The sequence below is a fragment of the Dendrobium catenatum genome, unplaced genomic scaffold (genome assembly GCF_001605985.2).
Source record: "Dendrobium catenatum unplaced genomic scaffold, ASM160598v2 fragScaff_scaffold_464, whole genome shotgun sequence".
Taxonomy (NCBI): Eukaryota; Viridiplantae; Streptophyta; class Magnoliopsida; order Asparagales; family Orchidaceae; genus Dendrobium; species Dendrobium catenatum.
In genome coordinates, this window is record NW_021318926.1 from 53,684 (window position 1) to 63,979 (window position 10,296).

At 34.9% G+C, this 10,296-nt stretch overlaps 1 protein-coding gene across 1 annotated transcript; it reads left to right on the forward strand.

Moving 5' to 3' along the window:
- The first annotated feature begins 462 nt into the window (after window positions 1-462).
- On the forward strand, window positions 463-10,044 carry LOC110100249. Its single transcript, XM_020827679.2, has 3 exons — window positions 463-1,424; window positions 9,433-9,950; window positions 10,004-10,044. The coding sequence occupies exons 1-3, from the start codon at window positions 463-465 to the stop codon at window positions 10,042-10,044; spliced, it is 1,521 nt and encodes a 506-aa protein (XP_020683338.2).
- The last annotated feature ends 252 nt before the right edge of the window (window positions 10,045-10,296 follow it).

The window sequence follows — 10,296 nt, forward strand, 5'->3', positions numbered from 1 at the left end:
GTGTCAAAAATTGGAGAAGTTATTACGTCCGATCAAAAACTAAACGGTCCGAATGTATACGGAGCAATACCGAGTGTCAAATACCGAAATTTTGGTGATATGACGCGTGGTTATTGACCTCTGATCAGTTAACTCGACGGAATAATTGCTCCAAGAATTAACACCCCTATCTTCTAGGACCCCGAGAAGTTCTGAAGCTGGATTCTGTTGCTTTGAAGATTTTTCTTCTGATTAGTGATATTGAATATTATTCTGTTGCTTTGAAGTTTGGGTCTGAATTTGTGACCCATTAGTTTCCTAATGGGTTTGGGCGGCTCATTTTCGTGTTAAGCCCGAACTAGCCCAAAAACTGTTTGACACCCATAATAGTTGAAGTTAAAGATAAATCTCTCCTGCGGAACAACAGACCATCGCGTTTCACTTTTGTTCCTTCCAAAACTGTACGTCTTTCCCCTTCGCCTCATGGCTTCTGCGTCGAAACTGTTGAAGCAGACCTCGCTCGACGCCTTCCTCCACCCAAATCCATCTAAAACCCTAAACCCAATATCCAACCACCAATCTCTCTCATCTTCCAACTCAACTTCCGACTACGAACGTATCCGCCTAGAAACCATTCGCCGGAACTCCGACTTCCTTCAAAAGCTCGGCCTTGCCTCAACTCCGCCAGCTCCCAAATCCCAGATCAGAAAGAGAATCCCTAAAACCCCACCTTTACCCTCCGTCCCTCTTCGCAGGAGCACTAGGAAACGAGGGCCGCCTCCGCCGCCATCCGATGACGCCGACGAACCTTCGTTGCCCTTCGAGGTCGAGGTCGTCGACTCTTCCGTCTTCCGCTACGCCTGCGACGGGGAAAACCATTCTTCTTTTGTTCCTCCGCCGTCTCTTTCCACATTTTCGGCTTCTATCGTGGGCTTCAAATCTGTTGGAAGTGCTTTTCGCGATCCTTCGCTCACCAACATTTACACCTTGGATGCGTGTTTCTTAGGGCCAGAACGGTTCTTGGTTGCTGCCGGTGGCCATGCTGGCTTTATTTCCGTTTACGGAGGGGAAGGAACGGCGGTGGAAGAGGATGGTACCCGAAGGCCTCTCATGAGCTGGAAGGGTAGTCGGAGCTGGGTTTCTGGTGTGATGTTTATGGAGAGAAATCCAATGTTACTCGTTTCTAGCTCGAATGATGGGAAGATTATTGTGTGGGATATTAAGAAGCAGCAGTATTCATCGACTTGGATTCCTCCTATTGTTACTGAATCAGTGGGACTGCATTCAAGCGGAATTTTTTCCGTGGATAGATTTGATTGCTTGATAGCTACAGCTTCTAAAGACTCTTCTGTTGGTATATCCAGGCTTTTATCAGGTGGTGAGCTTGTTGCCGAACGGAATATATCCGGTCATCATTCTGGTGCAATCAGAGGAGTTTGTTTTGGGTAAATTCTCCATTGTTGCTCTTCTTTACATTTTCGTTGGGTTACTTTCTAATTTCATGAGCACACCTCAATTTTCTGGGTTTGTTTTTTGTGTTCTTGATTGTTCAAGTTTTCATGTTATTAAGGTGCACTTCAAGAGAAATTATTAGGAAAGCATAACTCATACTTTTTTTCTTCTATATTTTAGTTTGTACTGCTTTTATTATTCAGTTGAGATATTTTAATTCAGACTAAAAAATCAACACCAAAAAATATGAAATAATAAATATTAAAAATACAAATTAACTTACAAATGAATCCTGACCTAAGGTCTTCTATTAGGTTGTGGCAACAAAACAAGAAATTAAAATCATTTTTATGGACATCTACGAATTTAGATTGTGAACATTCCACATATCTCAATTTGGTATGTTGGTTGGGAAATTTGGCTACTAATCAAGAGATATTGGGTTTGAGTTTTGCGTATGTGGTGTGTGTGAGTTTGCCTTAATTGGCCTAAATGTAAAAAAAAATAGTTATGAACATTCAAAGGAAGTCAAGAAGATTGAAATAGATTTTTCATATCTAGAAAAGGCTGATGAAACTTCCATGTCAGCAACAAGGTTGGCCCAGATAAAGGATATCTTGAGCGGTTGAGCCTCACAGTCGAGTGTCGACAAGGCTATTGTGGAAGAACTCGGTAAGATGAAGGACAAGATGTTGCCTTCTTCATCCATTGTGATGGATAAGAGGGAGGTAGGAGGGATGTCTTCAAAGGAAACCAAAGAGCTATAGTGGACTATGAAAACAATTCTGATGAGGATGAAGAGCATTTTCATGTATGTAAGTTTGGGCAAGCATCCACCTTTGGGGATACTCAATCCAGAGAAGTTGCCATTTTGATGATTTTCGTGTCCTTAACTGAATGGCATTAGGAAACCCATTTAAATTCTCTTATTTAAAATTATGTTTCTAAAGGGAAAACACAAGTTCCCCAGCTTGTATAAGCAAATAATAAGGTTAATGGCACCAAATCACAATTGAAAAGGAAAGTCAAGATTGCAGTCCAAAAGATTTACACATGGGTAATATGCATGTGAAAAACTCTAGCTGGAAAAAAAAAACATGAGCACATTGGCAAGCTAATGAGAAAATTTCATAATCTGAAAAATAAATATTAGAATAGACTCTTTTTAAGCCTTCTTTCATATTAATTAATTAAGTTCGAAAGTCATATTGAACTCATAACATTTATATGATCACTAACCACAAATACTGATGGCACTTATAGCAGATGTGTCTCGCTTAAATTTGCTGATTACATAAAGGATCTTGCTTTCTGAAAGAAAACGTATAAGGGACTAAGTAGGCAGCTTAATTATAATATAACAATGAGTAGATCAACAATTGGCTTCTGCATACCCATATGCATATATAAGGTTTAGTATGTAGTGTGTTGCAAAATGCACATAATATATGCAATGATACAATGAAATATACAAGCATTCAATAATGAGGGTGTCAACAGAAGCATAGGATAAACAAAGCAAAATAGATATTAAACTCAAACCAGATTATGTTATCATAAATCAGAAAGTACACTAGAGACAAAATATCAGGAAAGTTTAATCATATCAATGATGACAATGGACTTGGTATGCTCTATTCATATTAGCAGGTGATGGACCGAAAGGCCCACACCCATGGGAATTATCGATCCTCACACCATGAAGTATCATTCAAACAAGTTTATCATAGAGTTGTGCTGTGCAAAACTCTATCCTGATACGTCACAAGGCTAATATATCTGTTGATGATCACAAGGCGATAACGTATAAGTGGTTTGCTTAGAGTAAAATTTGACACATGTAACAATATTGTTGTCTATGTTCAAAGCTTAGGATTAATAGAGATCAATATAAATTAGATCTCACTTGAAGATATGCATAATTGAGATAGTTTGATTAAAATTTATTTAAGTCATGCTAGTTCAAAGAATTACGGCAACAACTCATAATGTTATTGAAGGCAAACATATTAATATGAATTATGAATGGTATAAAGTGGATTATGTCAAGCAGAGGACAAAGATAATCATTAAAATTATATGGCCATAAAACATGAATCAACATGAAATGAATGCATCATGACATTCATATAGCAGGAGTTGAGGAACCTAAGAATGTTATAAAGTATATACTTGAAGAATAAAAAAGAAAAAAAGTTATAGTAGTAAAAAAATAGTTGGTGGTAGAATCAAAATGTAAAAAATAAAAATAAGAAGCTTTATTATAAAATTGGTTTAGATGTACAAGCTCAAAAAATTGGAAAAATATAGAGGGGCTCATAGAGATTCTAAAAAAGCCATATGTGATATTAAAATTATTACATTTTTGTCTTTTTTCTCCTTTTTTATATATAGGTTCTATTTTGTAATAGAGTAGGTAGAAAAGTAATAAACCATTTTTGCTTTTTCTTTTCCTAGTTGTATGTCTTCCACTTCTTCCTTTTTTTGTTCTATGCTGCATCTCGAAGCCTCAGTCTTCTTGTAAGATGGTATTAGAGAGGGTTTCAATTGTCCCATAAAATCATAAGGGACATGTTGGACTCTTTGTAAATCCCTCTCCATGGGAACGCCAACTAGTTCTTCTTCCGCAAGCAGCATAAATCTTATTGTCGACTATCCATATCGTCCTTTCTACTTTTATCACTCCAATAGCCCAGATATCTCCTTTGTCTCCCATGTCTTCACTAATGAAAACTCTGCATCATGATTGCCTTGTCCACCAATAATAAGCTTGGCTTCATTGATGGGTTGATCCTTGAGCCAGACGTAATGAACACACACCTCCTCCATTCTTGGATTTGCAACAAAAACATCTTTATTTCTTGGATCGTGGACTCCATATGCAAAGAAATTTCAGCAAGCTTGCTATATTGTAGTACCGCCAGCGAAATTTGGATAGATTTACAATAATGTTTTCTGCAAATTAATGGACCTCAAATCTTCCAATTAAAATGTGAACTCATCAACCACAAGCAAGAACACACAAATGTAAGTCAATATTTCACTGAAGTCAAAACATTGTGGGAAGAACACAAGAACTAGAAGCCAACTTGTAGTTGTGGAAAATGCGATTGTGTTGGAGTAAATTGTTCAAGCTATTGTGAAATTGATGGCGTAGGCTACAACAACAACAACATCAAGCCTTTATCCCACTACGTGGGGTCGGCTACATGAATTCATTTCCTCCATTTTGTCCAGTTAAGAGTAAAATTCTTATTTAGTTATAATAAAGAAAGACCATTTCTAATATTTTTTAACCAAATCTTTTTAGGTCTACCTCTACCTTTCTTAACATAATTTAAATCTAATACATCTACTCTCCTAACCGAGTCATCGGAAGGTCGCCATTTTATGTGAACAAATCATCTAAGGCAACTCTCTAATCTTATCTGCCATTGGAGTGTCACGACCCTGGTAAGCTCGCAAAGGCGAGGCGAAAACAGACAGTCATACGATAAACAGTAAAAACTAACATTCATTCCAACATAAACTTGTAATAATGTTCATTCCAATATGACATAAAAGAGCCACTAAATCACACATATAAATATTATTTTCTCTTTTACAATTCTTCAATAACATCAAACACTAATAGTCAAAACAAGTAAACAACAAATCCCAAAGTTCATAAAACATACATTCTATGCCTTACACACACAAGACACAAACTGAAAGAAAAACCTGTCACTCCGACTCCGTCCAGTCCTATGACGATAAATAAATTGCCTCTCTGCCATCAGTTCCTAGGTGGTTCTTCTGAAAAAGAATCCCTTACCAAGGGATAAGCTTACTTGCCCAGCTGGTAATTCATATTTCCTATAAAAATTTCATAAAACAACAATAAAACATTTTACATAAAAATAAATATCCATCAGGTGAAAAGCTTTGAACAACTATTGATACATAAATTCAAAACCATTCTGAATAAAAACATTTTCATAACCTTTCCTCAAACATAAACTTTTAATGTGCATACAAAACATATATGAACCTTAATATACATAATATTTACTATAACACCCGTCTCGGAGGTACCATAGAGTTTGTACTGATCAGGTACACATTTTTATTTATTTGACCATTCCTTTACCATTGGCTCTAAAGAGCCCCTTTACCATTTGACTCTAAAGAGCCCCTTTACCATTTGGCTCTGAAGAACCCTTTTACCATTTGGGCACTCCGCATCAACATGCACAGTTTCATATCATAAACAGATAAACTTATAGTCTATTTTTCAGTCAATCATATGCTTATAACGAAAACTATCATAATTTATAAATCATAAGATTAACACATGAAAACCACGAATAAATCATAACAAGTAAGCGAACTAACATATTGAAATAAAAAGACTTTACTAACATGCTATTTTCAAAATATAATTCATAAATCACATAAACTTTGAAAACTTTAAAATTTTGCATTGAATAAAAAAAACAAAACAATATATGAAAGTTTTACAAGAGATATGAGTACCTACATTAACACAAGTATTGAAATCCACACCGACGTCGCTTAAGCTCGAGGCATCCTTTTAGTCGGCACCTAAATATAAAAACAACCATTGTCACCCAACCTTAATCATATCATATTTTCATTAAAAGATTTATTTTAATTTCTATTTTCGGATTTAAATAATTCCTTAATCATTACATCACCTTAATTCTAAATATTCATTAATTTCCTAATTAAAATAAAATTAATTATAATTTTCGGATTTATTAAAATCCCTAATTTTTGAAAACCCAAAATCCATTTATTTAATCAAATAATCAAGCCAAATATTCCCCTAAACCAAATTAATAATTAGGTTAATTAAATTTTGGATTTATTTAATATAGAAATTATGAAAATATAATTTTCATGAAAAACCATAATTTATGTTATTAGAAACTCCTTTAGGATCATTTGGAATATTACATCTTAAGAAATTTTCTTAAAAATCCAATAATAATGAAAACCCTAATTTTTCTAAACTCATAAAATTTGGGAAAAACTTGCAAATTCATGGTTCAAATTTCTTCCTTAACCTTTCGTATCATTTTCTAAACAAAATATTCAATTTTAATGAAACCCTAAAATTTTTTCTTCCAAAAATCTTTGAGAAAAAGAAGAAAATTCTTGTTTAGAAACTCACCTTAGTCTTCCCTTAGCCTCCTCAACGATTTCCCCCAAGATTTACCGTCGAAATCGTTGCCGGAGACGTGCCCGTCGCCCCTCTCCCGTCCGTCCGCATTCTCTTCGTTCGGCCGCACAAAATGATCGCAAGATGAGGAATTTTTATTAGGTCCGGACACCTGATGTAGCTCTACATCCGGACGTCAATAAAATGTCGCCATGTGCTCTTACTCTTTATCGCGCGGCCTGACGACCAGACCCAGACCGGAACCCGGTATTGCTATGTATTAGCTGATTTGTGCATACCAGAGTATTGTTAGGTTTTGCTCGGTAATGAGAAATATCATTGTGTCAAGACCAATACCTAGCAATGCCAGCAACACCTAGCAATACCGAGCAATATTACGGTTTTGCTAAGTATTGCTCGGTATTGGTCTTGATAGAGCGGTATTTCTCATTATTGCCAAGCAATACCTAGCAATACCGAGCAATACCTAGCAATAAACTAACATAGCAATACTGGATTCTGGTTCGGGTCGGGTCGTCGGGCCACGCGGTAAAGAGTAAGAGCACGTGGCGACATTTTATTGGCGTCCGGATGTAGAGCTACGTCAGGGGTCCGGACTTAATAAAAATTCATGAGGAATTTTTATTAGAGTTAGGGATTAACCAAGATGAGAGGCGTTCGACCTCTTAATGCTTTAGGGAGTTAGGGATTAACCAAATTACCATATTGCCCTCACTTAAAACATATTCGCTTCAGTAATGACTAAGGGTAATTTGAGTATTAAGAGACTTATATTAATTTTAATTTGTAAATTAAGCAAATTAGATATAGGTTTTATATATCAATTTACTCAGAATTTTGCGTAGAATTTTATAAATTTTATTTCATCGAAATCCAATGACATTGAATTTTCACTTAAATTTCGTCGCGACGCATCAAAATGCGTGCGACGCCTACGATTATCGATTTTGGGTTTTACATGGAGCTACTCCAACCTTTTCATTTTTATGCTTATTTCGTATCGTGCCTCTAAGAGTAAAGCCACTCTTCCACCTGAGCATTGTCATCTCTGCAACACTTAACTTAAAATGATGCTTCTCTTTTAATAGCCAACATTCTGCGCTATAAAACATTGCAGGTCTAACCACCATCTTATAGAATTTTCCCTTAAGTTTGCGTGATACTTTTCTATCACACAACAAGCCCGATGCATTCCACCTCATCAATCCAACTTGAATTCTACTAATAATACCCCCATCTATTTCATCATCACTCTGAATAATAGACCCAAGATATCTAAAACGTGCACTCCTATTAATGGCTTGATCGCTCAATGTCACAAACCCCCATTAGACCTATTACTTCTAAAATTACACTCTGAATAAGATATCTAAAACGTGCACTCCTATTAATGGCTTGATCGCTCAATGTCACAAACCCCCATTAGACCTATTACTTCTAAAATTACACTCAATGTATTTGGTTTTAGATCTACTAAAACGAAAATCTTTAGACTCTAAGTTTGACCTCCATAATTCACGTTTACCTTCAACTCCCTCTTTAGTCGTATGAACAAGAAGAATATCGTCAGCAAAAAGCATACAACAGGGAAATTCACTCAAGTAGATTAATTCTTAATAATTTTGAAATTCATCAAGGACCCTAAACAAAGAAAAGCTCATCACTAAGCATGGCATCAATGCCTAAATTCATCAAAATTTTAATTACATTTCATTAATTAAGACAACCAATCAAAAGAATCAAATTTGAGAGTGAATTCAGAAAAACCCAAATTTACCCAATTGGTCAAAATTTAATGCAAGGAATCTGCTAATCTACATTCATCTCATTTATAAGGGTAATAATATGTAAAATTCATATCAGCTTAATAACCAATTTGTCAAAAACCCTAGTTACTTATCTTGGATTTTTGAAATTACACATGTAAGGTGGAAATTTTCAAAATAGTAAGCACCTACTCGATCTCCATGATAATCTTGTTGAAAATATAAACCAAAATTAATGTTTAAGTTTTTTGTGTATCTAGTAAATTGTATGGAAGAAATATCTAGAATATGCAATAACTTTTAGTGGTTGGTGGTTGGTAGTCTTTATTATAGAAATCTCTAGAATAGGTTTCTAGAATTGTCTTTGTACTAGTATAAATAGGAATTGAGTCTTGTCATATGGATGTAAGAGAGAAAATTTTATAATAGAAGTTCCTATTGTTTTTATCCTCTTCCACTCATTTAGAATAATTTCTCTCTAACAAATCTCTTTCACACTACATCATCGAAAGTTTGACAGCAGGCGACTAAACATCTGTCATCAATGAGCAAAGGAAGTGGAAACCTTCACACAACCTTATAAGGAGCAAAGGAAAGTGCAAAGCGAGAAAGTTTCTTTTTTTAATCACAATATCTATTCTATTTTTTTAAACGTAGCTTTCCTAAAACAAATGCTAAATAGCAGGAAAAAAGTTGTACAATTTTTTCATTCAAATAGATAGCTTTTTTCATGTCTATTTTTCCAACAATAAAATCAGTAAAAAAAAAAAAAAACTGCCCCAAATGAAGCCTAAATCCTCTAGTATTTTCTATCATATAGAAAGAAGAAAAGTAATGTTCGTTACATTCAGGCTCCAGTCTTGAAATCTTTGGTTTGTTGAGGATTCTTATGTTTACATCTTCAATGCTATTATGATTAACAACTTCACCTGCCATCAGCTATATATGGTTTTCATATCATCTGATGTGTATCTATTTTGCCAATGCTTCTTTAATTGAAAACATCTTCCTATATTTAAATACTTAATTGTTATCATCATGCTTATGCAGTGATGATAAAGATAAACTTGCTGATTGTGGAGCCGATGGACGAATCTGTATACTTGATGCAAGGTTAAAAAAACCTTGCACCATCATCATCAATTCACAACATTCCACCAGTCTCAACACAGTTGAGTGGTGCAGGATGAATAATTTTCTACTTTTGACAGCAAGTAGAGATCCTACATTACTTCTTTACGATATTAGAAGCTATGCTGATCCTCTTTGCAAACTTGCTGGCCATGTTGACACAAATTCAGGAATTTGTCAGCGGATATATAAACCTTCATTTATAGATGGAGGGACTAAAGTTGCAACAGTAGGTCAAGGAACAGGAAAGATATCTCTTTACAGTGTGGAGAAAGCCAAACTCTTAAGCCAAGGAATGATTGGCTATGATGCTAATTTGGTCAAGCCTTTTGAGTATGGAACAGCTGATTATATAATTTGGACTGCAGGAAGGCAAATCAATCAGTTTCGCCCCTTGAGAAATGATCTGCAAATTAGAATACCCGAGAATCTGAAAGGTGAATGTTGATATTGTTTTCTGTTTACTTTTGTTACTTCTTTTTTTTGTAAGGCTTGGAGGAACTGGTTGCATATGTGGAGCTTGTTGATTAGCAGGTTAGGATCATATTTGAATTTTTAGATATTTCTCTATTTTGATTTTTGTGCAGTTATGTTTAGTTTATTATTTAGTTCTACAGTTTCTGTTTATAGCTCTGTACTTAGTTTATACATTTTGATAAAATAAAAGAAATCTTGTTGATGAATTTATTTTTAGTACTTGGATGTTTTGGTAGCTTTGTAGTTTATTTTAAAATTTAAATTGAAAGAGAATTTGAAATATTCTAAAATTAGATTTTGGGATTT

What these genes read in the sequence shown, in the direction of transcription:
- LOC110100249 (XM_020827679.2), top strand. Translation starts at nt 463, where the DNA reads ATGGCTTCTGCGTCGAAACTGTTGAAGCAGACCTCGCTCGACGCCTTC. An exon ending in ATCAGAGGAGTTTGTTTTGG is followed by an intron (nt 1,425 to 9,432) that starts GTAAATTCTCCA and finishes ATGCTTATGCAG; the next exon opens with TGATGATAAAGATAAACTTG. An exon ending in AATACCCGAGAATCTGAAAG is followed by an intron (nt 9,951 to 10,003) that starts GTGAATGTTGAT and finishes TTTTTTTGTAAG; the next exon opens with GCTTGGAGGAACTGGTTGCA.